Source organism: Debaryomyces hansenii (assembly GCF_000006445.2).
Source record: "Debaryomyces hansenii CBS767 chromosome F complete sequence".
NCBI classification, from domain to species: domain Eukaryota; kingdom Fungi; phylum Ascomycota; class Pichiomycetes; order Serinales; family Debaryomycetaceae; genus Debaryomyces; species Debaryomyces hansenii.
The window spans coordinates 1,801,731-1,825,140 of NC_006048.2; the positions used below are offsets into that span (position 1 = coordinate 1,801,731).

Consider the following 23,410-nt stretch of genomic DNA (forward strand, 5'->3'; position numbering starts at 1 on the left):
CTGTATATAATATTGGTGTTTTCTTTACGCGTACGACAGATATCGAAGCTCATATAATTAATAGAGTAAAAACATCAATAGATCTTCATGCTTAAGTAATGTTGAACCTAGATGAGTAAGTATATTGTATGATGCACTAATATTTTAGCATGTAGACTAACACGAAAAAAAGAACTATCGAGGCGATCAAATTATGCAAACATATACCAGAGTCAGATGTTGAAGAAATCTGCTCTAAGGCTATTGAGTTATTAATCGAAGAGGCTAATATTCAGCATGTTGACACACCGGTAACTATATGCGGGGATATACATGGACAGTTGCATGATTTAATAACTTTATTCAAGACTGGTGGAGAATGTCCGCAGACGCAGTACTTATTCTTGGGAGATTTTGTAGATAGAGGGTTCTATTCGTTAGAGAGTTTTTTATTGTTGTTGACATTGAAAGTGAGATATCCCGATAAGATAACGTTGATTCGAGGGAACCACGAGTCGAGACAGATAACTACCGTGTATGGATTCTATGACGAATGTGTTCGCAAGTATGGTTCTGTGAATGTGTGGCGATACTGTTGCGAAGTGTTTGATTATCTCTCTCTAGGAGCAATCGTAGGAGGCAAAGGAGGTGTGTTCAGTATCCATGGTGGGTTGAGTCCTGATATAGATACAATTGACCAGATAAGGGTACTCGATAGAAAACAAGAGGTACCTCACGAGGGGGGCATGTGTGATTTATTGTGGTCGGATCCAGAATATGTTCCTGGATGGGCAATATCACCACGAGGAGCAGGTTTCCTTTTTGGTGAGAACGAGGTCAATAGGTTCTTGCAGGTGAACGATATCTCTCTCATTGCCAGAGCACACCAATTGGTAATGGAAGGATACAAGGAAATGTTCAACCAAGGCTTGGTAACTGTGTGGTCTGCTCCTAATTACTGTTATAGATGTGGTAACATTGCCCTGGTTCTAACTATAGACGACAACCTAAATCGTAATTACAAAGTATTTAAGGCCGCGTCTCAAGATATAACTGCTATTCCATCTAAGAAGCCCCCGGTGGACTATTTCATATAGTAATCTGTATTTCCGAATGCAAGTGGTCTGATTGATTGTGTCAAATGCTGAATATCCTACGGTTATATCGAATCGTACGCAACCATATGTTCCCAGATAACACCAAAGCTTGATTAACTACGCTTTGATTTAGCGACACCAGTCGTTTTGGGAAGGAAAATATCCATGAAGAAACAGCCTCGTGTTACAATCGCGTCTACTATTGCGTTTTTGTTTGTAACTATGCTATTTTAATCACCGGCGTTTTTGTTAAATTGTTCGGAACAATGCCTTCGCCCTGAATCATTAACCGATGCACCATAGCCTTGGGCACAAAATTGATAAGCCAATTCGGGCTTCGAGCATTTTCTATGAAGGAAGCATGAGCCAAGAGATGAGGTGGTCGCGCCGGTAATAAGCCTCAGAGATAAATGAATGAGGTAAAGATATGAATGACGATAGCTATTTATAAAATTAATATTTATGATTTATCCGTATAGTTACACTTATTGGCGAGCATATTAAATAAAATTTTGGCTTAGGTCGACGTAAGGAGTGTTGACAAGATGGTGCCATTTTTTATTAGTATACTATTTATATTTTGATACCAAAGCTATTCTTAGTCAAACCAAGAAAATGATGACTGATCCGTGTTTACGACTATACTTCACGAATTTGTTTGTGTAGGATTATGCGATACCATGGGAACAATTGAGAGCAATTGGCCAGTGGTTCAGAAGTGGCTTGTTCAATTCGTGTACTGAGAAAATTACACCACGTACGGAAGTTAACCCGAAATTTTAAAAGCGCAGAGCATTCTAAATTATGCAAGGCAAAATTGCGTTTGAACGCACCGATTGTCAACCGTAGGACTGATGCATTGTTCAATATGCACGAAGAAATTGTGTTTGACAGATTTTCCGTAGAAACTTTATTAAAATTTTAATTCCTTATCTGCTAGCCTAGTAATACTTATAAATCACATTTCCCTGTTTTTGTCTGCTACTTGCGTATACTGATTTATTTTTGCAGAATTTTACTTTAATTTTTCCAACAGTTAGTACATATACTGTGACCACATACACTATTTGTCGTTCGTATATTTAGTGGTATTCATTCATATTTCAGAAAAACATTTCGATTACACATAATATTCATTAGGACCTCGACACAGATACAATGAGATTCATATTCTTCATCTTAGCTCTTATTACGGCTATAGCTGCTAAGTCATCATCAACCACAACTGCAGAAACAACTGTTTGGCGTACAGGCACTAACTCCGAAGGGGTTACAGTGACTACTCAAGCCATTTTCACTCCGTCATTCAGATCTACCTACGGTGATTCGGACACTACATCTATGCTTGCTGGTACAATAGGAATGGGGTCGCTCAGTGGTACAGTTGGCAAGGTAAGATCTTATAGCCACACCACTATCTCCTCCGGTGCATTTTCATTCAAAACTACATTATCTGCTTCTGATAGAGGTATGGGAATCCAAAGTTCAATATTGATAGGGTTACTTTCGGCGTTTGGTTTGTACGTCATGTTTGTATTTTAGTTCTGCCATCCGTTTATTTGTGCACTCGATGATTTATTCCTTCCTCGTGTAATTTAATTTTGTTTCCTCCAGGTTAATCATTATTATGGTATAACACACTTGCCGTATATACTCAAACTACATTTCATACGTTTACATTCGTTTACATACATTTACATTTCGTTATAGACTTTCGCATCAATATATTTTATTCACTATTCATTCGATTATTGGCAGATCGACTAGATAGAACCAACCTGATATTTGCGTTTGGGGTCTCTGGCATAAACACCTAAGCTGTTGTCACCATCGGTATGCCTTAGTAGAGCCACAGCTGTCCGCATGGCCATATACGGCCACGAACCATATCCCTATAAGTAACATCATCTCATACAAATCACGTGCATACATCAATCGAGTATGATTTAAACTGTGGCACCTATACCAATTAAACTGTTCAACAGGAAAGACAGCTTTTCATCGGTAGAACCTATCAATGACTTCAAGACAACGCATAGATAGTCCTCGCGATCCACTTCTTCACTATGGATCTCAGAACACTACCAGTTCCGATACCAATGGGTCTGGCAATGTGCACAAGAACACTACATTTAAGGACAGAATCAACTCGATCCAATTCGCTTCTATATCCCTCGAGAACAAGGGATCGGTGGCCAGAGACCATGTACGTATATCTATACCCCTACACAGTCAATGTCTAATACTAACAATTTAGATGGCAAACGAAAGAACATTCTTAGCATGGCTCCGAACCTCGCTATCGTTCATCACGATCGGCATTGGTATCACCCAATTATTCAGATTGGAGGATAAATCGTCCAAGGTTCTGATTAACCGTTTTATCGTCGAGTTAGACGACAACAGTCATGTAATCACCGAATATGGCAGGCCATTGGGATGTCTTTTCATAATTTTGGGTATACTAACATTGCTCTTCGGAGTGAGTCGTTACTTCAAGGTCCAGCACATGTTAGTAAAGAACTACTACCCGGCTACAAGATTATCGATCATAATATTGATATCACTTCTTCTAGCAGTGGTAATATCGACTTTTGTTATGGTTATAAAGTCATTTGTATAGTACGCGATATTTAGTACCCATCGCAAGGCCTCGTTTAATTCACCTCTTCCAAATTATCTATAGAACATTTATAGCTATTGAATCTGCACAATTATGCACTACACGTTTCCACGCTGTCAGCTTTTTTCACCAGAGATAACCCAAATTGTCGTAATAAAAATATCGTTTAGCTCCAAGGGTTACATACCTATACTGCTAATCGTTGCACCTGATTTATGTCCCTCGAAAAATGTTTGTGTGTATTTACCAATTTATTATTTTTTCTGGAAAAAAATCTCTCCATCACCACTATGGCGAACGGGGAGTAAATTTCTATATTATTAGTAAAAGTTGATTCTTTACTATACACCTAATACATAAATAAATTAATACAAAATGGTATGTGAAATGAGCTCAATAGAGTAGATAAATGATTGCTGAACGATTTGAGACGGATACATTCGAAATGGAAGTGATACGAGGACATTTGAGTCGAGGAGAATGAATATTAAACACGGACGGAAATCAGTCGCCACAGGGGTAAAATATACTTGAAAGTGATAAAAAGTACAGCACCAGGAAAACAAGCCGATAACAAGATGATAATGTGACGTAGGAACTGATGATGGCAATGGAATAACGAATAAACCATAGAAAAGAGGACAGATATTGTGGAAGAACGTAGGATCGAGAGCGTCTCATCAATAGCAATTTCAAAAGTTGACGAACATAATACTAACATAATATAGGGTAAAGTTCACGGTTCTTTAGCTCGTGCTGGTAAAGTTAAGTCTCAAACTCCAAAAGTTGACGCTCAAGAAAAGCCAAAGAAGCCAAAGGGTAGAGCTTACAAGCGTTTATTATACACTAGAAGATTCGTTAACGTTACTTTGACTAACGGTAAGAGAAAGATGAATCCATCCCCAGCTTCTCAATAAGCGTACAGTTTTATTGACTCCGTTTATTGTTGGTTTGCAATTATGATTTTATTAATACAATAATTATGTTTATTAGTTTATAATATGGGTTTTATTCTTTGAATCTAGAATCATATTCTTATTGTTCATAGGTTAATACTATGTCATTATGTATAAAGCGTCGTAGTACTTGTAAAGTAGTTGATCAGGAAAGCGTCTATTGTATATTACATGCATTCTATGTACGGGCAAAAGTTACCATTGTGGCACCAAGAAGAACGAATAGACCCTGGCTCTAATATCGATGGATTCATCATCTTCTTCAAACATAGGCTTCCAAGTAACTAAGTCAATTTTTTCGGCCTTGAACTGGAAGTCTTCACATGTCCTGAAAAATTCTAAATCATTTTCCAATAACTTTGGTCTGTGGGGAGAAAATACCACTAAGCACTTCCCATTCTTCTTTACTGTATCTCTACAAGTTTTCAACAATTTCAAGTGTTCGGTGTGGTTGAATACCAAGTCTGACAAAATAACCAAATCAAATTTGTCCTCATTTTGTATTTCCTTCTCGCTGTCATCCATTAATGGTTTAGCATCAGCTCCCCATATAAACCCTTTTACCACAGTCTTCGATAAGTCAAGCCCCTGGCAATGGTCAAAGTTATGCTGGATATTTGAGATCAAATCAGGGTCTGGGTAATCAGTACAGACTACTCTATTACATTTGTTAATTCCGCAAATCAATGATGGCAACCCAGCTGCTGCACCCAACTCTAAAACATCTTTTCCAGTCACCAACTCGTCCGCATGTTTATCAAGATAATCAGCTGTAAATACACCTGCATTCCAAAGTAAATGGCCCCATAATGGTGACTTGCCAACAAGTCTCAAATTGAGCTCTGCTGGATCAGTTTTATTCTTTCTTTGATACTTAGCAAAATGTGGTGGTGGTGGTGGTGGAGTGAATCCTTCGGGTTCAGCAAATAACCCCGTATCTATAAACTCATCATCAGACATTCTAACAATCTATAGTGCAATAATTATAAAAGAAAACTTAACATGGATGAATATTTCACTTGATAGTAGTATATAAAATATAAAAATTCACGTGAGCAAATCCTAGATGACTTTGGAATAGATCTTCTGGTAGATGATGAAATGATAAATAAGGTCCAAAGCCTTATGTAATGTACTTCTGTTATGTCAAACTATACCCTATCAAGACTTCCAGATCATATCTTGCATATTTTCAAAATATATGAAAGAGCATCCAATAATGCATTACCTTATAAGAATACCCGAATTAAAAATTATTTGCAGAGAACTACACCAGAATATTACAATTTCCAAAGAAATAAGTTGTTAACGGTTGACTACGAAAAAGGTAAATTCAATCCTAATGACTTTCCTCCTATAATAAGTACGCTAATTAAGCCTATATTTGAAGGTCCGCTTGAATTGGGGGGATTGGAGAATATGCGAACCGAAGATATCTTCAAACAACACCAGGATAAGAAGGGCTCTAGAGAAACAGAGGATAATATAGCAGATTTCACGCCTATAATAAGCTCAGCTAGTAGAACTACAAAGAATTTTACTGATTACCAGGCACAAATAGCAAGCTCTTTTGCGGCATATTTCAGTCCGTATCGTTCAGTGCCTCAAGTCAATCTGATCAAAAACTCTTTCCAGTGGTATCAAAGACTACTTAATAATACACCCATTATTTTTGTTTTAAGGCAAACTAATCGTCTTTTCTCGGAAGCATCTCTTTCGCAAGTGAACAAACCGTTAAGTGATTTCAAGAGGGCTATATCGCTGTTGCTGAACAGTTTCGCCGATGAGAGTGATAAGAGTATTCGTAATTATCATTTCACAGACTTGTCGACTGTAGACGTATTTACTTTGGCCAATAAATCACAACGTCATTTTCAATCCGACAAAGATTTTGATAAGTTATTTGCTACGGCTAATTGGAGAACTCAGAATAATGTTCGTGATAAGCTCAGTGAAGCTTTGTTAGCGAACAAATCGGTAGAATTGACTGACAAATCGTTCAATCCAGTGAATGTGTCACCGCATGAAATCATTAGTAAGTTTCCGTTGCATAAAGTTTTGAAGGAGCTTGAATACACAAACGTAAGAGAGGCATTTCCTTACGACATAAAATATCATGACTATCATTTACTCACAATTGAAAATCCTATAATACAAGAAGATCATTCTGAACTTCTCAACATCCTAGATGCATATAAGGATTCATTTGAAATTATTTCTGTTAGGATGGGATTAAATAATCAAAATATCGCTGATTTTTTCTCCCACGATGTCCATGCTAGTGATGTACCTACCTCAAAGTCATACGACGAATTATTACAAATTGCAAAATCGAAACACGATGAGGCTGGTCAGAAGAAGAATGAAATATCCAGTATAGACACATTAATGAAAAGATTGGGCGAGTCTGGCTTAATCAGAGTAGAGGAAGGATTTGCCAAAAATTGTATATATTTATTTCATAAACATTAGTGTTAATAGACATAATCATAATTAATAGATCGTGAGTTCTCGCGGGTTGCATTTCTTGACACCAAAATCATCTTTTTAGGGATTGTCTTGCACACCACAAATATTACGGTAATATGGCAATCTACATTTCTGATAAACGCATCAGACCTGGTCGATTGGTACTACTTATACTAGGCGTATTATTTGGTTTATATATTTTAAAAAATCTTCCATCCAATACAGATAGTCATGTAAGTTCAGAAGTTACAGACATCGGGGATTTTGTTCAATTTACCAAAGATAAGAGCCAGTTAAAAGAGGAGTTGAAATATTCTGAAAATAGTGTTGATATTAAGGAAATTGGAGAGGTAACAGAAGAACTTTTGAAAAAAATGGATAAAAAAACTCACAAATGTCCAGACTATGTTGAATATTCACAGTTCAAACATCCACCTTTTTCCAATGGCAAGTATCAATACCCTTATATGAGGCCAGCACCAAAATGTCGGACATTCAGGTCAGAAGCGGTAGAACAAGTGATTAATGATTTGAAAAATAAGGTCGAAAGCAGGGATCTTGCTCGCTTAATAGAAAATTGTTTGCCCAACACTTTGGATACAACAATATTATGGCATATATCTTCGTTAGAGTCCAAGCAAGTGGACGAACCGCATTCATTTGTTGTTACTGGAGATATTCATGCCGAATGGTTGCGTGATGCTGCTAGACAATTATCGGTATATCAACCATTAATAAAATACGATAAGCAACTAAAAGAGTTAGTAAGAGGTGCAATCAATACACAGGCATTCTATATTATTAATTCTCCTTATTGCAATGCATTTCACCCTCCCCCAGGATCTGGTGTTAAAAGAGGTAATACTGCAGTAGACCAAGTATTTCCAAGACCTGATTGGAGACAAGTATTCGAGTGTAAATATGAATTGGATTCATTAGCCTCATTCTTGACTTTGACAAATGAATATTATGAAAACTCTGGAGGAGATTTATCTTTCCTCAATGACCGTTGGTTGAAAGCTTATGAAAGAATACTTATTGTATTAAAAAGGGAATCACAACCATCATTTGATAAGGAAACAGGTCAGGCTCTAAGCTTCTATTATTCCTTCCAAAGACAAACCCAAATTGGTTCTGAAACTCTTCCATTGGGAGGTGTGGGTAATCCAGTTAACTACGCTACAGGTTTGATTAGGTCCGCATTTCGTCCCTCCGATGATGCTTGTATATTGCAATTCTTCATCCCTGCAAATTCCCATATGTTAACAGAATTAAAGAAAGTTAGAAAGAATTTCTTAGTATCAGATAAGAAACCAGACAGAGACTTGTTGCCATTAATTAGTCATACAGATGCTTTCATAGAAAAAATATCTGAAGGTATTGCCAAATATGGCATTGTAGAGCACCCTGTGTGGGGCAAGGTTTATGCATATGAAGTTGATGGGTATGGAGGAGCCATTCACATGGATGATGCAAATATTCCATCATTGCTATCCTTACCAGACATGGGTTTCATTGATGTTAATGATGAAGTTTATCAGAATACTAGAAAAATGATATTATCTAAAGTTGGTAATCCATATTACTTAACGGGAACTCAATTCGAAGGTATTGGTGGCCCTCATATTGGTATACACAATGCATGGCCAATGTCTTTGTTAGTAAGTATTAGAACAACGGATGATGATACAGAAATCTTGAACAACTTACAACTTATCATGGAAAATACTGCTGAATTAGGTTTGATGCACGAAAGTGTTCAAGTTAATTCAAAGAAGGGCAAAGAATTTACAAGATCCTGGTTTGCATGGTGCAATTCAGAGTTTGGAAAGACTATTATGTATTTAGCAAAGCATAAACCACATCTAATATTTAAGAAAGAGTTTGCAAATAAAGCATATGATATTAACAATGCTTTGGCGTCCTTGGTTGATTAAATGTATGACACTACAAATACTAGATTCTCTCCTATAAATACATATTTTATATCACGATTTATTATACAGTCTATTATTAGATAATTGAATTAACGCTTAATATATTCAGCGATTGATTCGGCAGTCTTAGAAGAAGCATTTTTAGCGGTGGCATCAAAGGCAGCTTGATAACGCGATTGTAAGTCAGCATCTGTCTTGTCGTTGACTTCAGAGTTCCTATCTTCAGGGAATGTGTATTCCCTTTCGACTTCATCTTCATCTCTAGGTAATTCCCCTTGGTATTCATCGTCTTCTGATTCATAATCAGACAAAACTTCAGAATCCTTACCTTCTTGATTTTTATCCTTAATATCCAAATCTTTCATTAACTTATTCAATGAACTTGATTGTCTTTTATTCTCCTTTTCTTCCTTTTCTTTCAATATTCTTTCTCTTTCAGCTTTGTAATATTCATTATATTCGTCAACTTTATTATCAACGGCGCCTAAAAACTCGTCAAATCCTTCACCTGTGTATGAACTTACACCAACAACATCCAATTGAGAATAAAACTCTTCTAACATTAAGGACATGGAATTTACCAAGGAACTCATATAGCCAGAAGAAGTTCCATCTTCACCATTCAATTCCTGATCCTCAGATAATGCTCTTTGGAAAGTTTCAAAATCTTGCATCCATTCCTTAGCAAAATCAGCATTCTTTACATCACTCTTATTGAAGACTATAATCATTGGCAATTTTGTTTTGTACAAAATGGAACATGCATATAACATGTTTGACATAAATGTAGTAGGGGATGAATTTCTTGGTGTATCGACAATATAGGCAATAACAGTTGGGAACGTGGATGCAAATGCCTCTGTTATGATTGCACCACTAGCAGACCAGATAAAACATTCAATTTGTCCTGGAGTATCGATAATAACATTTTCCACCTTGTCTGATCTCTTTTCCACTAACTTAATAACTTGATCAATTTTGGTAGCAAACAAATTCAACGAAGTAACAATCGCCCCATTAGGACCTAAATTATATTCCTCCATTACTTTCTTATACTTAACAGAATCCCTAATGTCGATATTTGCCCCAAATGGAACCTTAAGAACAGCAGGATCCAAATTAATGACATATGGTGGCGACTTTTTGGCGTGAAGATGTGAATTCAACCTTTGCATAAAAGTGGTCTTACCGGAACCGGCCATACCAATACATATCACAGTAGAAGGTGCCATGTTGTTATATATTATTATCTATATGGGTAATATATCAAAAGTTTTTATCTCCTAAAGTGTATAGCGATGGATTATAAATCTAACATTCACGTGATCATTTTGGCCCTTCATATCTACATTAAGAAACCTATTTAACGTCTTATCCCATTAATTAAGGAGTTATATAACTAGTCTTGTGATGCATGATAGTATTAATCGGATTGGTTTAAGACTCTATCGACAATTCCATCAAATATGGATTCATGAGATAAAATTTGAATATTTTCTGCTTCAGCCTTGAAAACTTTATCTACTTTTGGAGCGCCGGGCCCACCTATGTTTGGCATTTGCTGTTGCTGTTGTTGTTGCATCATTTGGTCGACTATTTTGGAATCTTCCATTAGCAAAGAGTAAACTGGTTTCAATCCGAGCAAATTGACAAAATACCAGGAAATAGACGAAACATAACGAACATTTAGAGAAGGTGTCGCAACCCCACTCTGTAGCATACTTTTAAACCCGTCAGTGAGAGGGAATGGAAGTTTCATGACAACAAAACCAGCGAAGAAATAATTGACCCATCCCATAATCAATGTTTGTGGAATATAATTCATTAAATTCCCTTTCACCATGTTCATCATGGCGTCGTTTGTAGAAGGATCGGTGAATGGGTTAGATGGAGTGGCATCCGGGTCTTCTTTTTCAGCATAAAAGTCGGATGAATTCAATTTTTCAATATAGTACTGTTGTCTAGTTTCAAAGTCACTAGGGGTCAAAATACCATTATTTTTTCTAAAACAAACAGCCCGGTTCAAAAATTGTCTAAATACATTTCGTTAGTATACTGCATCTTAATTGTAGTCAACTCTGAACTTTCCGTTCTTTTTTGCTCTTATACATACTTCTCCCTTGCTGTTTTGTATGGCGTCAATTTCGGTGATGGTGTAAGCAATAATGTAATATTCGATCTTAATAAACCTACCAAGACCATAACAAATGAAATAGGTAATAAAACCCAGTATTTCAATTGCGGATCTAAAATAAGATCTGGGGATATCATTGCAATGTGTACCTATGGAATTAAGTTAGTATGAAAAACACTTGATATTCACTCACTTTCATATTCGCACTCAACATGTTGATCGCAATTTTTCGATTTGGCTTTACTGCAAATTTCGAACATCAAGTACATAATATGGTATAATATTAACTGTGAAGACCCATATGATGTAATATTGCCGGCGGTAGTCTCTATTATATGAAATATTAATAAATATATTTACCAGTCTATGTATAGGTAAATAATCGTCTGTGAGTTAACAGGGGACAGAACAGTATTTCTTCTAACATTCATTCGACATTCTACCTTAGATAGTTATTCCAAACTTTATTTACCAAGCATACTATTATAAAATATCATCCTAATATGCATGTTGTATATCTAAACGGTTCAGAGATGGCTTCGTATTTTAGTTAATCCGAACGCTTGACCTCATATTAATTTAGGGGGTTTTTTAATATAAATAATTAGCGTCGTGGCGCAGTGGAAGCGCGCAGGGCTCATAACCCTGATGTCCCCGGATCGAAACCGGGCGACGCTATTATTTTTTTCAAATCAAACCAACAACTTGATGCTATATCACACCATTACTACTTTACAAACAGCTTGAAGCTTTGAAGTTGTTTTGCCCCTATGGCAGCTCGTAATTCAAAGTTTCAAGACCAAATCAAAGTCTTGGGACTTCGAATTCCCCCTACCACTAGATATAACTAAATGATCACGTGAATCGCTAGGATAAAATCCACTAGAACAATATTAATGAATAGACATCTCTATCTTAAGCATATAAAACAGCGTTGCATAGGTGAAAAAAATACTCTAATATGGGTTGGTTTGGAAGTAGCTCATCGTCGAAGGTATCTTCTGTCAGTCAAACTGTTGAAGAACCACATGCCCAACCTCAACAATTTCTAGAGGATTTACCACCAAAATTTGAAGATAATGGAAGTGTTCAGAAACCGCCGGCCTATTCAGATGCTCTCAAAGAGTTCAAGTTATCTGATTTCTCTATGTCGCATTTCGTCAGCATGCCATGTTTCAGAGAAGCTATGATAACCGGTTTTCAAGCGATGGGTGTATTAGGTACCGTGACCTTCTTGATCCATAAGAACCCAAATAAATCCATAAACTGGGCTGTCTGTGGTTTTTTTTTGGGTAATGTAGTTGGATGGGAACAATGCCATTCTATCAGAAGAAAGTCGTTCCAAGCTATGGAAAAAGCGAAAGAAGCTAATCAAAAAAAGAATGAGAAGAAATGGGAGGAAAAGCAACAGGAAGATGACGAAGTAATGAAAAAATTTAACGATATTCAAGGCCGTAACAAATGATCGCATAATCCCAGGATTTATGTATTCATTACATGTTACTTCTCGTTTTGAATATATATACTGTTAAGTTTTATCAACATTTAGGTACCGTGAAATAGCGTTGTCTTTTTTTCACATTGAAAGAACCTTTCGAAATATTTAGTTGCATTAGCATAACATGATGACTCTCTAGTTATATGTCGTAGTATTAATAAATAATATATCCAAATTTTAAAATGGTTGTCGTATTTTCAAAATGCTCGAATATATCCTCGGCCCCACACACTGAGTGGGTAAGAATCACATCTCGAAAATCTGGAGAACATACTATATAAGCATTAAATTATTCAACAATTTTGAATAGCTTTTAAAGCCTATATAACTCTGACATGGATAATCACAAGGTTCAAATATCTTACAAACCTTTAAGGTCGAATTTGATTAATTTGCCTTCTAATTTGACTAATTTATTATTCAATGCAAATGTCAATATTCAAGATGTCATAATAGAATTGATTCTGCAATCAGGAGCCAAAAGCTATACTGGATGGTCTGGTATGTCGTCATCGAAAATTCTGACATTGGAAATTGATCCCATATTTGCCCAATCGTTGAGTTTAAGTGATAAACATCAGGTTACGTTGAATTTGAAATTGAACAATTTTGAAACCACTCAAATTAACTTGGAGCCCGTTACTTCTTCGGACTGGGAACTAGTTGAACTACATGCACAAATCTTAGAAGATAAGTTATTATCGCAATCTCGGTGTGTTTCATTGAATCAGGTATTGGTAGTCTATCCTTCACAGACTACATCTGCAAAGTTAATAGTCACGGACATTGGAACGAAAGATCATAATTATGCCAAGATATCGCCAATGTGTGAAGTTGCAATTGCTCCTAAGGTAAGGGTCAAGAAGGCAGAATCGACCTCAGGCAAGTCTACAAAATCTTCTAAAAGCAGCAGAGCCGAAGATTATTCTAATTTACCGTCTGTCTTAAAAAGAGGTATATCCTTGCCACATAATATTTTCTCTGATCTACCATCACATTCTAATCCTGATGGATACGAGATTTATGTCAATTTCAACGAGGTAATACATTCTTTGAATAAGGCTGAATATGTTGCGGTTTCCATTGTTCCCGGTCCTAATTCTAAACAGAACATTGTTGGCAGTGGTAATCAAAACCCGGAACAAAACCAAAATCAAAATCAAACCCTTACAAAGGAAAATTCAAAGGAAAAAATTTCTTCACCATTAAAAGAAACTAAGCGAGTAATTGCTAAGCTTGTTAATTGCCCAAAATGTCCATCGAATACTGTAGGACTTTCGGCCAAATTGGCTGTTGCTTTGAATGTAGAGTATCAAGTCGGTTCTATAGTTGTGTTGAATCCATCCGTCAAGCATATTTCCAAAAAGCCATCAAGTTTCGTCATACATCCTTATATTCTCCAGACTAAAAAGACTGATCAGATCAATTTAAATTCCATTGAGAAGAAGGATAAAAATACTAAATTATTGCAAGCATTAACTACTTTATTTTATAACGAAGAATCTCCAATTAACAATTCCCCAATTACAAATTATATAAAACTCCCAATTGTGCCACATTTACTTCCAAATGGTGGTTTATTAAAATTCAAAAGGAATGATGATGTTAATGCCTGGATTAAGCCGTTTACATTTTCCGACGAGAAGAAACAAATTAAATTGGAAACGGGAGAAGAATTGATAAGAAATCAATCATTCATTCAAGAAATTAAATCTGAATCAGAAGAAAAAGATGAAGTAATAGGTTTAGACAATATGATTGAAGAGGCTTTAGATTCCATAACAATTAATAAGAACTCAGGAACATTAATATATGGTAATTCAGGGAGTGGTAAAACACTGATGCTAAATTTAATTGCTAGCAAGATTAATTCTGATTATGGTTATCATACCAAATATATCTCTTGTGAAAAAATAATGAATGAAAACTTCAATCTGTTGTCTAATAACCATGCTATGAAATGGATTCAGGAATGTTCGTGGCATAAGCCATCTTTATTGATATTGGACAATTTAGATAAGATTTTGCCAGCGGAAATGGAACATGTTGACTCCGCAGTTTCAAATCAACTAACTGAATTTTTAATCACAAGATTGCAGAAAATATATTCACAGCATAACAGTAATCTTTCGATTTTAATATCAGCTACATCAAAAGAAGCTTTAAATAAACTCTTATTTCAATGCCACTTGCTCGAACATTTTCATCATTTAAGTCCCCCAGACAAAAATACGAGATTGGATATCATCAATGGCTACATTACCGACAAATTAGGTTGCAATATACAATTTGATGTTATGGATATGGTTTCCGAAACCGAAGGATACTTGCCAAATGATTTAAAGATTTTATGTGATAGGATCTACCATGAATCCTTATTCAGCCAGGCACAAAGTGCTAGCCAAAATAATTTGAAAATAGCCAAGGAGCATTTTGAAAAAGCCCTAAAGGGGTATACACCATCTAATTTACGTGGTGTCAAGTTGCAAAAGTCTTCGATCAGTTGGTCTGATATTGGTGGGTTGAAAGATGCTAAAAATATTCTTCTCGAAACGTTGGAATGGCCAACCAAATATGCGCCGATTTTCGCAAATTGTCCATTAAGATTAAGATCAGGTATATTGTTGTATGGTTATCCTGGTTGTGGTAAAACATTACTCGCTAGTGCCATTGCTGGTCAATGTGGTTTAAATTTTATTTCTATTAAGGGTCCAGAAATTTTGAACAAGTATATCGGTGCTTCTGAACAATCTGTTAGAGAATTATTTGAAAGAGCACAATCAGCAAAACCCTGTATCTTGTTTTTCGATGAATTTGATTCTATTGCCCCAAAGAGAGGACACGATTCTACTGGTGTCACTGATAGAGTTGTCAATCAAATGTTGACCCAGATGGATGGTGCCGAAGGTTTGGATGGTGTCTACGTTTTGGCTGCGACAAGTAGACCTGATTTGATCGATTCCGCTTTATTGAGACCTGGTAGATTGGATAAGAGTGTTATCTGTGATATGCCAAGTTTTGAAGATAGATTGGATATTTTAGAAAGCATAACAACTAAAATGGACTTAATGGAGGATGTGAATTTGAAGCAAATTGCGGAGAAGACTGCTGGGTTCAGTGGTGCGGATATGCAAGGTTTAGGATATAATGCTTATTTAAAGGCTGTTCATGTTAAACTATCAAATGATGAACTTCAAGCAGTTAAAGGTGAAAAGCATAATACGAAAGACAAGATATCCTTTGACTTTTTCCAAGTCAATTCAGAGAAACTAAAGAATGCTAAATTGAGACCTGCTGATAGGGTTAAGATTTTACAGCAGATTGAACAACTTTTTAATGAAGAAACTACTTCTTCTGATACTAATCGTAAGTCAGAAACTATCGATTCTGAATCTCTGAAAGTCTTCATCTCACAGAAGGATTTATTAGATTCCCTAAAGGAAACAAAACCATCAATTTCCGTGAGTGAAAAAACGAAGCTCCAAAAAATCTATAACCAATTTGTTTCCGGCAGAGACGGTAATATGCCTGATGGAACACCTAATAATGAAGTTGGTGGAAGAACTACTCTTATGTAATTGTTATTTAGGCTCAATATTATATTAATAGATTTCCAATAAAGCATATTCAGTAGTGGAGTGTAGTAGAGAAGAAAAAAAAACGACAAGCTCGCACTCAGGATCGAACTAAGGACCAACAGATTTGCAATCTGCTGCGCTACCACTGCGCCATACGAGCTAGCTTTTTTTAGCAAAATGAATCTATTTGATAAGACAATACATATTATGAATTATCTTATTCTAATAGATATATCCAAACCTTTTCACTTACAGTCAACTATTCTTTTAAATTTACTATAATATGACTCAAATGAATTGGAAGGAAGTTCAAAACAAGCAGCTAGCCGCAATAAATATGCGTAGTTGGATATGCAAATATCAGTAGCTTATAAGCAATATATATATACTTTCTAAACTATTGCATAAACTCAAATAGAGTGAAGATAGTATCTTGAAATACTTATTGATTAGATTTAGTATATTTCAGATTACCTTAACTTCTAACGGTTCTATTTTACTTCCCAGGCTAGGAAGCGTCTTTCCTAATCTACACGCGTATACATACAAAAAAACATTACGAGCCAAAAATTCATAATCATTTTAATACTTCAAAAACTTCAGCATTGACATACCATATGTACGGGAATCTCGCCAACAAATTGATCCTTGATGCTAAGAGGTCATCTAATTTATCAGAAACACCATTATACCAAACTGATTTAGTGAAAAGTATAATAAAAGAGACAACTGATCTTAATAAAGATGCTGAATACTTAGGTGAAGAACAACGAATACAAGAAGAAGATTCCGAAAATGCTGATGAAGAAAAAATGAAGATAAATCAATGTCAACTATTTGTCACACATTTGTGTATGCGTAGAAATAAAAGATGTTTGTTGGCGTATGAAAAATTAAGGGCTGACAAAATCGATGAGTTCTCTTGGTTGAATATTGACCCCATAACAGAAACAGGTAACACTGACCCAAATAAAAATAAATTCGGCTCCACAGGAAATGGGTCTAATTCGTTGGTTAGTAATTCTGCCAATTATACTACACAATTGAATTTAGATAACTTGAATCATGCAGAGCAGGAATACTACAAGAATTATCAACATTTAATAACTAATTACAAGTCGAATTTCGCCGATATAGACTTGTCTGGGGATTTGGATCCACCTACTAATATATTTACCGATGTCAGGGTCCTTAAAAATGGAGGTGAAGTTCAAACTGAATATGGTGTATTTAACCTAATTAAGGACTCCCAGTTTTATGTGAGAAAGTCTGATGTTGAGAGATTAATTCAACAAGGATATCTTGAAGAAATATAAATTGGAAAAGATATTATGTACAATAGATGAAATAAGTAAATAACTCAAGCATTCGAATGTAGGATTTTTCAGGTATATAGGGAACCTAAGCAATCATATCAAAATCTTCGTCTTCATTTTCACTCAGTTCCTTCTTCGTCTCAATGGCTGTTATATTCTCTTGTTTCTCTTTCTCCGAATCTTCGTTATTAATATTAGTTTCCTGTTTTGTTGTAGCTTCCATATTTGTATCATTCATTGCACCATCCGTTTCTTCTCCGGTTACTATAGTATTCAACTCTTTGATTTCATCGTTAAGCTTCTTTGTTCCCAATGTTGTATTCTTCTGGTCGACACTAATTGGTAGTATCATTATTCCATCTTTATTCTTATTATAGACCCCAATATTCTCATCCATTATTTTAACTTCTTTCCTCAATCCTATTGCAACATTACTTATTGCATTATATATGTTTTTAGTTTGAGCCTTCATTTGGTCCTTTTGTTCAGTTAAGTCGTTATCGCTAGATTTAGGTGTGGAGTATGTTTGGAACAAGCTTGACATATTGTCAAGCAAAGATACTATCTTGCAGTCAATTTCATAAAGCGAATCCAACCTTTCCTGGACAAAGTTGTTCGTACTTTCCTTTTCAATAGACATTTATTAATTACAAGTGTTACGGATTATTGAATGCTATTTAGTACTAGAATAAAACAGATTTTTTATCGCATCAAAATTTTGAGATACGACAAATATTCAAAAATTGTGTTCTCCAGATATAAGGTAGATAGTTTCGTTCCATAATTATGCCAATTGATCTAGGACTCTCTAGAGTTACAAAATTACTTCGCCATCTTGGAAATCCACATATAAATACATATAAATCCATCCATATTGCAGGGACAAATGGTAAAGGATCCACGGTAGCTTATTTGTCCTCCATATTAACCCAAGCCAAGGTTAGAAATGGGCGTTTTACTTCACCACATATGGTATATTATAATGATTCCATTTGCATAAATAATGAAGTTTATCCACTTGCAAAATTTAAGAGTATCAGTGATTACGTTCAGAAAGAGAATACATCTTTACGATTAGGTTGTACTGAATTCGAGCTTTTAACGGTTACTGCGTTCAAAATTTTTGAACTAGAAAGGGTTGAGTTGGCAATAATAGAAGTTGGTCTTGGGGGGAGACTTGATGCTACAAATGTGTTGGAATCTTTTATTGATGATAGAACGACCGGCCATAAAGGTGGTGTTATAGCTACTGGAATAACAAAGATAGGTATAGATCACGAAGCATTATTAGGTGATACGTTAGCCGCAATAGCGTATGAAAAGGCTGGTATTATGAAGAAGTCTGTTTCGTGCGTTGTTGATAGACAAAATGATCAAGAAGCCTTGGATGTGTTAAAAAAAGTCGCAAAAGATACCATGTCAGATTTGTACATAGTGGACGGTATAAGTGAAGCAGAAACGTATCCGACGGACAAGCTGTGTTGTTCTGACGACGTTAAATCCCTTGTGGAATACTCCCCCCTCAAGGGTGACTACCAATTGCAAAATTTGAGTATAGCATTAAAAATACTAGATGTTATTAAGCTCCAAAATCATTCGTCATTGAATGATGAAAACGGAGAATCAAAGCTAACTACAGACTCTATCAAACTTGGAATCAAGAAAACAGTATGGCCTGGTAGGTTACAATCCATAAATATCCCAAAATCAGGGTTGCGTCTTCTTCTAGACGGTGCACATAATGAAAGTGCAGCTATAGAGCTTGCAAAATACATTGAACGTATCAGAAATGATGGAAGCGGAATTATATTTGTGATTGCATTAACTAAGGGCAAATCGATTGATAACCTTTTGAAGCACGTTATTCATAAAAATGATACGATTATACCTACAGTCTTCTCTATCCCTGACCAAATGCCTTGGGTTTCAAGCTACTCGTGTGAGGATGTGCAGAAAGTAGCTAAAAACTATGTTGAAGACGTAAGAAATATAAGTGCTTCTGGCCAAAGCATTGAACAGGTGCTAGATTATGTAAATGAGCTCAAATTATCGGGTGATAATAGAAATGTAGTAGTATGTGGGAGCTTGTATTTGTGTGCTGATATCTTAAGATACGTGGATACAGTTTCTAAATAGAAATAAGATAGTCATTTTAATGCATGTTTAATTAAGTACATTATAAATGGGTGTGAATTTCTCACCAACACGCGTGAAACGATTGGAAATTTTCTAGACATATTCTTTAAACGTTTAAAGTCAAAGTCAAGAGGCATGCAGTGACATAATGGCACCTTTATCTGATTTTGAAAAGCAAAGACAAGAAAATATACAGAGAAATAAAGATCTTCTCCGTAAATTGAACTTAGATTCGGCAACTGATTCGATTTCTCGAGAGATTCCTAATCAAAGACAAGCCAATGGTGCAAAAAAAAGAAAGACCAATAATGCAGCAAAGCCGATTAAAAAGGAGCCTCAGGAGCCATCCAGGCGGTCACGAAGATTAGCCGGTGTTACAATGGAAAATACTGAGGAATATCAAAAGGTTAAGGAAGAAATGGAGGAAGCTGAACGAAAGAAGAAAGAGTTAGAAAAATTGAAGCTGACAAGACTATTTGGCAATTTCCACTTAATTGATCTAGTTACGGACAAAAGACTGGGAGATATGAAGTTTGAAAAGAAAGTCCTAAAATTGCCAAATGAAATAAAGAAAGAAGAAAATAATACTAAAGAAATAAAAGAAGAGGAGGATGACCATTTACAAGATGACGATATAAATATTGAAAGTGATAATAAGGTATTGGAGATATTGAAGGACCTCGGCGACAAATTCTCAGCTGGTGACTTCTACGACTTAATTCGAAACTCCTCCCTGGATTATGATGATAAGGGATTAGAATCAAAGCGAAACGAATTTGATAATTTGAAATTGTTTGAACGTTTCGACCCCTTGGATATTAAAATCACCCATCAGAGAATCACTGCAATCAATTTCCATCCATCAAAAACTGATAGAGTGATCACTGCAGGTGATAAAGTAGGCAATTTAGGCATATGGGCGGTTGATTCAACTGAAGATGAAGATCCGGCTATCACTATTTTGAAGCCACATGGTAGGTCTATCGCCAAAATACTCACACCTCATAGTAATCCTTCAAAGATTTATTCATGTGCTTATGATGGTTCCGTAAGAGAGCTTGATTTGAATAAACTAGAATCGTCTGAAGTAATCTACTTAAAAGATCCATATGAATCTCAAGACTACCCATTAGCAGTCTCAGACATTAATTTATGTCAAGAAGGGAACCCAAATGTCTTATATTTAACTACTTTAGGTGGACACTTCTACCAGCATGATTTAAGGACTCCGTTCAAATCTATCAAACCTAATTCATTGTTGAGGTTGCATGATAAGAAAATAGGTTCATTTTGTATTAATCCAAATTTATCACATCAAATTGCAACCGCATCATTAGATAGAACGTTCAGAATATGGGATTTGCGTAATATTAGTAAGTCAAATAGTAGTTGGTCTGAATATGAAGACCAAATATCTCCTCACGTTTATGGCAGCTATTCATCCAGACTTTCTGTTTCTTCTGTTGACTGGAACTATGAAAATAGGTTGGTGTGTAATGGATATGACGATACAATTAATATTTTTGATTTAAGTAGTGAAAGTCTGGAATTACCACCAGTTACTGAATGGTCAAAGACGTACCAAACAGGTACGAAAAATAAAGATGAACAAATTCCAACCAATATTAAGCCTTTCACCAGAATCAAGCACAACTGTCAAACTGGTAGATGGGTCTCCATTCTCAAATCTAGATGGCAGGCTTCCCCTGGTGATGGGATTCAAAAATTTGTTATTGCAAATATGAATCGTGGATTAGATATTTACGATCAAAAAGGGCAAATATTAGCTCATTTAACAGATTCAGAGAAGGTAGGAGCAGTACCAGCAGTCGCAGCCATGCATCCAATAGAAAATTGGTGTGTTGGAGGGAGCGCTAGTGGTAAGTTATATTTATTCGAATAGATAACGAACAAATTACATATACTTCTTTTATAATGTACATTTATTTTGTTTTATTGGAAACTAGAAACCTCAAATACTATAAAACTATTAAGTAATTTAAGCAGAAGAGGTCATAACTTGCCAGACTCTGATAACGTTATCAGTGTAACCAGCAAATAAGTTTTGACCATCAGCAGACCAAGCTAAAGAGACAGCTTCTGGGTCCTTAGCCTTAGCACCAATAGCGAATTCTGGCTTCAATTCATCTAATAAAGTTCTTTCTTGTAAGTTGAAGATCTTAATACCAGAAGCGGTGGCAGCAGCTAACCAGTATCTGTTTGGAGAGAAAGCTAAAGCGTGAACTTCAGAAGCAGCGTTCAAGGTGTATAAAGTCTTGTTTGAGTTCAAGTCCCATAAGATGATAACACCGTCCTTACCAGCAGAAGCACATAATGATCCATCTGGGGAGATAGTGATACAAGAAATGTAACCGGTGTGACCAATGAAGTCAGCGTTAACATTGTATTCGTTTAAGTCCCATGACTAGTTTATGTTAGTATTCCGAAACGGATAAAAAATGTTAAGGAACATAATTCTGTGGGTAAGATCAAAAAAAGTGAGGTTATGGAGTATCAGAGATCTTGGTGATAAAATATGTCTCATTCGAAGCTGGCAAGCCCCGTCTGAAGTAGCAAATATGAAATACATCATCTAGCCATAACCAATAGAGAAGAGATCCCACAAACTATGTTGGTCCACGAAAACATTTGAAAAATTAAAAAAAAATTGCACATACCTTAACAGTCTTATCCCAAGAAGCAGAGATAACAGTGGAAGAGTCTTCGGATGGGGAGAATCTAACAGCAGAGACCCAATCGTTGTGACCGGATAAAGTTTGCATACATTCACCAATGGTGTTCCAGACCTTGACGGTCTTATCACGGGAAGCAGAAACAATTTGTCTCAAGTTCTTGGCAATAGAACAAGATAAGACATCACCGTTGTGTCCAACGAATCTTTGGGTACATTCACCGGATTCTAAGTCCCATAATCTCAAGGTTCTATCCCAAGAAGCAGATAATGCGTAAGCACCGTCAGCAGAGATAGTGACATCTTGGATAATGTGAGAGTGACCCTTGAAGGATTTCTTTGGGACACCGTATTGACTGTCATCACCAGTTAATTTCCAGGTGATTAAAGTCTTATCTCTGGAACCAGATAATAATAAATCTGGATCAGCAGCGGAGGTGGCTAACGAAGTAACCCATCCGTTGTGACCTTCTAAGGTACCTCTTAAAACTAAAACTTCTTGATCAGCCATTGTTACTATAATAAAATACTGTGTTGTTTAATTGCTGAATTTTCTTTCTATAGAGGTAGTATAAATCAAAAATTTTTCACCAATGCAGCACTAAGGAATAATTTTCAAAATTCAAGTTACACAAAAGTGCTTGTTTGGTTAGGATGCCCGGCGTGTGAGATTTTTGGGTTTTTTTTGAGTCTGGGGCCGTGATAAGGTTAACTACGCAACTGTGCTCGGAAATACTCATTTGGAGGTGACTGTTTTTTAGCCGAGAAATACGAGATGGCACATGTTGATACGCGTGATTGCAGCAACTTGAGGCTTGTAGGACTGTTGTAGGAGCGAGTTGGGACTGATGCTAGTAACTAATATGGTCTGCGACAATAGTGCAATAAGGAGTAGAAGATGGATATAGTGTAATAAGGAGTAGAAGATGGATATAATGTGTGAGATGGATTAGAAGCTTATATTGGGCGAGGATTTATAGGTTTACAAAATTTAT

At 36.0% G+C, this 23,410-nt stretch overlaps 16 protein-coding genes and 2 non-coding genes across 18 annotated transcripts; 12 read left to right on the top strand and 6 right to left on the bottom strand. All coding sequences in view use genetic code 12, as the record gives it.

Annotated features, from left to right (window-relative positions):
• Positions 1–98: 98 nt before the first annotated feature.
• On the top strand, positions 99–1,076 carry DEHA2F21516g (DEHA2F21516p; the record flags this gene model as incomplete). The annotated part of the gene is made up of 2 exons (XM_002770826.1): positions 99–115; positions 173–1,076. The coding sequence occupies 2 exons, from the start codon at positions 99–101 to the stop codon at positions 1,074–1,076; spliced, it is 921 nt and encodes a 306-aa protein (XP_002770872.1).
• Positions 1,077–2,234: 1,158 nt separating this feature from the next.
• Positions 2,235–2,618, top strand: DEHA2F21538g (DEHA2F21538p; the record flags this gene model as incomplete). Its single annotated transcript, XM_461280.1, has 1 exon — positions 2,235–2,618. The coding sequence occupies one exon, from the start codon at positions 2,235–2,237 to the stop codon at positions 2,616–2,618; it is 384 nt and encodes a 127-aa protein (XP_461280.1).
• Positions 2,619–3,093: 475 nt separating this feature from the next.
• Positions 3,094–3,699, top strand: DEHA2F21560g (DEHA2F21560p; the record flags this gene model as incomplete). The annotated part of the gene is made up of 2 exons (XM_002770827.1): positions 3,094–3,282; positions 3,334–3,699. 2 exons carry the CDS (start codon positions 3,094–3,096, stop codon positions 3,697–3,699), a joined length of 555 nt encoding a protein of 184 aa, XP_002770873.1.
• Positions 3,700–4,074: 375 nt separating this feature from the next.
• DEHA2F21582g (40S ribosomal protein S30) lies at positions 4,075–4,616 on the top strand (the record flags this gene model as incomplete). The annotated part of the gene is made up of 2 exons (XM_461282.1): positions 4,075–4,077; positions 4,428–4,616. 2 exons carry the CDS (start codon positions 4,075–4,077, stop codon positions 4,614–4,616), a joined length of 192 nt encoding a protein of 63 aa, XP_461282.1.
• Positions 4,617–4,850: 234 nt separating this feature from the next.
• On the bottom strand, positions 4,851–5,615 carry DEHA2F21604g (DEHA2F21604p; the record flags this gene model as incomplete). The annotated part of the gene is made up of 1 exon (XM_461283.1): positions 4,851–5,615. The coding sequence occupies one exon, from the start codon at positions 5,613–5,615 to the stop codon at positions 4,851–4,853; it is 765 nt and encodes a 254-aa protein (XP_461283.1).
• A 183-nt stretch (positions 5,616–5,798) lies between these two features.
• DEHA2F21626g (DEHA2F21626p) lies at positions 5,799–7,127 on the top strand (the record flags this gene model as incomplete). Its single annotated transcript, XM_461284.1, has 1 exon — positions 5,799–7,127. One exon carries the CDS (start codon positions 5,799–5,801, stop codon positions 7,125–7,127), a length of 1,329 nt encoding a protein of 442 aa, XP_461284.2.
• A 113-nt stretch (positions 7,128–7,240) lies between these two features.
• DEHA2F21648g (DEHA2F21648p) lies at positions 7,241–9,061 on the top strand (the record flags this gene model as incomplete). Its single annotated transcript, XM_461285.1, has 1 exon — positions 7,241–9,061. The coding sequence occupies one exon, from the start codon at positions 7,241–7,243 to the stop codon at positions 9,059–9,061; it is 1,821 nt and encodes a 606-aa protein (XP_461285.1).
• Positions 9,062–9,150: 89 nt separating this feature from the next.
• Positions 9,151–10,293, bottom strand: DEHA2F21670g (DEHA2F21670p; the record flags this gene model as incomplete). The annotated part of the gene is made up of 1 exon (XM_461286.1): positions 9,151–10,293. The coding sequence occupies one exon, from the start codon at positions 10,291–10,293 to the stop codon at positions 9,151–9,153; it is 1,143 nt and encodes a 380-aa protein (XP_461286.1).
• Positions 10,294–10,484: 191 nt separating this feature from the next.
• Positions 10,485–11,332, bottom strand: DEHA2F21692g (DEHA2F21692p; the record flags this gene model as incomplete). The annotated part of the gene is made up of 2 exons (XM_002770828.1): positions 10,485–11,094; positions 11,175–11,332. 2 exons carry the CDS (start codon positions 11,330–11,332, stop codon positions 10,485–10,487), a joined length of 768 nt encoding a protein of 255 aa, XP_002770874.1.
• Positions 11,333–11,776: 444 nt separating this feature from the next.
• On the top strand, positions 11,777–11,848 carry DEHA2F21714r. The gene has a single exon. It is a non-coding gene; the product is annotated as a tRNA-Met (tRNA).
• Positions 11,849–12,156: 308 nt separating this feature from the next.
• Positions 12,157–12,660, top strand: DEHA2F21736g (DEHA2F21736p; the record flags this gene model as incomplete). The annotated part of the gene is made up of 1 exon (XM_461287.1): positions 12,157–12,660. The coding sequence occupies one exon, from the start codon at positions 12,157–12,159 to the stop codon at positions 12,658–12,660; it is 504 nt and encodes a 167-aa protein (XP_461287.1).
• Positions 12,661–13,028: 368 nt separating this feature from the next.
• DEHA2F21758g (DEHA2F21758p) lies at positions 13,029–16,271 on the top strand (the record flags this gene model as incomplete). Its single annotated transcript, XM_461288.1, has 1 exon — positions 13,029–16,271. One exon carries the CDS (start codon positions 13,029–13,031, stop codon positions 16,269–16,271), a length of 3,243 nt encoding a protein of 1,080 aa, XP_461288.2.
• A 63-nt stretch (positions 16,272–16,334) lies between these two features.
• On the bottom strand, positions 16,335–16,406 carry DEHA2F21780r. The gene has a single exon. It is a non-coding gene; the product is annotated as a tRNA-Cys (tRNA).
• Positions 16,407–16,888: 482 nt separating this feature from the next.
• On the top strand, positions 16,889–17,587 carry DEHA2F21802g (DEHA2F21802p; the record flags this gene model as incomplete). Its single annotated transcript, XM_461289.1, has 1 exon — positions 16,889–17,587. One exon carries the CDS (start codon positions 16,889–16,891, stop codon positions 17,585–17,587), a length of 699 nt encoding a protein of 232 aa, XP_461289.1.
• Positions 17,588–17,672: 85 nt separating this feature from the next.
• Positions 17,673–18,227, bottom strand: DEHA2F21824g (DEHA2F21824p; the record flags this gene model as incomplete). The annotated part of the gene is made up of 1 exon (XM_461290.1): positions 17,673–18,227. One exon carries the CDS (start codon positions 18,225–18,227, stop codon positions 17,673–17,675), a length of 555 nt encoding a protein of 184 aa, XP_461290.2.
• A 146-nt stretch (positions 18,228–18,373) lies between these two features.
• Positions 18,374–19,723, top strand: DEHA2F21846g (DEHA2F21846p; the record flags this gene model as incomplete). Its single annotated transcript, XM_461291.1, has 1 exon — positions 18,374–19,723. The coding sequence occupies one exon, from the start codon at positions 18,374–18,376 to the stop codon at positions 19,721–19,723; it is 1,350 nt and encodes a 449-aa protein (XP_461291.2).
• Positions 19,724–19,871: 148 nt separating this feature from the next.
• On the top strand, positions 19,872–21,626 carry DEHA2F21868g (DEHA2F21868p; the record flags this gene model as incomplete). Its single annotated transcript, XM_461292.1, has 1 exon — positions 19,872–21,626. The coding sequence occupies one exon, from the start codon at positions 19,872–19,874 to the stop codon at positions 21,624–21,626; it is 1,755 nt and encodes a 584-aa protein (XP_461292.2).
• A 96-nt stretch (positions 21,627–21,722) lies between these two features.
• On the bottom strand, positions 21,723–22,926 carry DEHA2F21890g (DEHA2F21890p; the record flags this gene model as incomplete). The annotated part of the gene is made up of 2 exons (XM_461293.1): positions 21,723–22,148; positions 22,402–22,926. The coding sequence occupies 2 exons, from the start codon at positions 22,924–22,926 to the stop codon at positions 21,723–21,725; spliced, it is 951 nt and encodes a 316-aa protein (XP_461293.1).
• Positions 22,927–23,410: the final 484 nt, after the last annotated feature.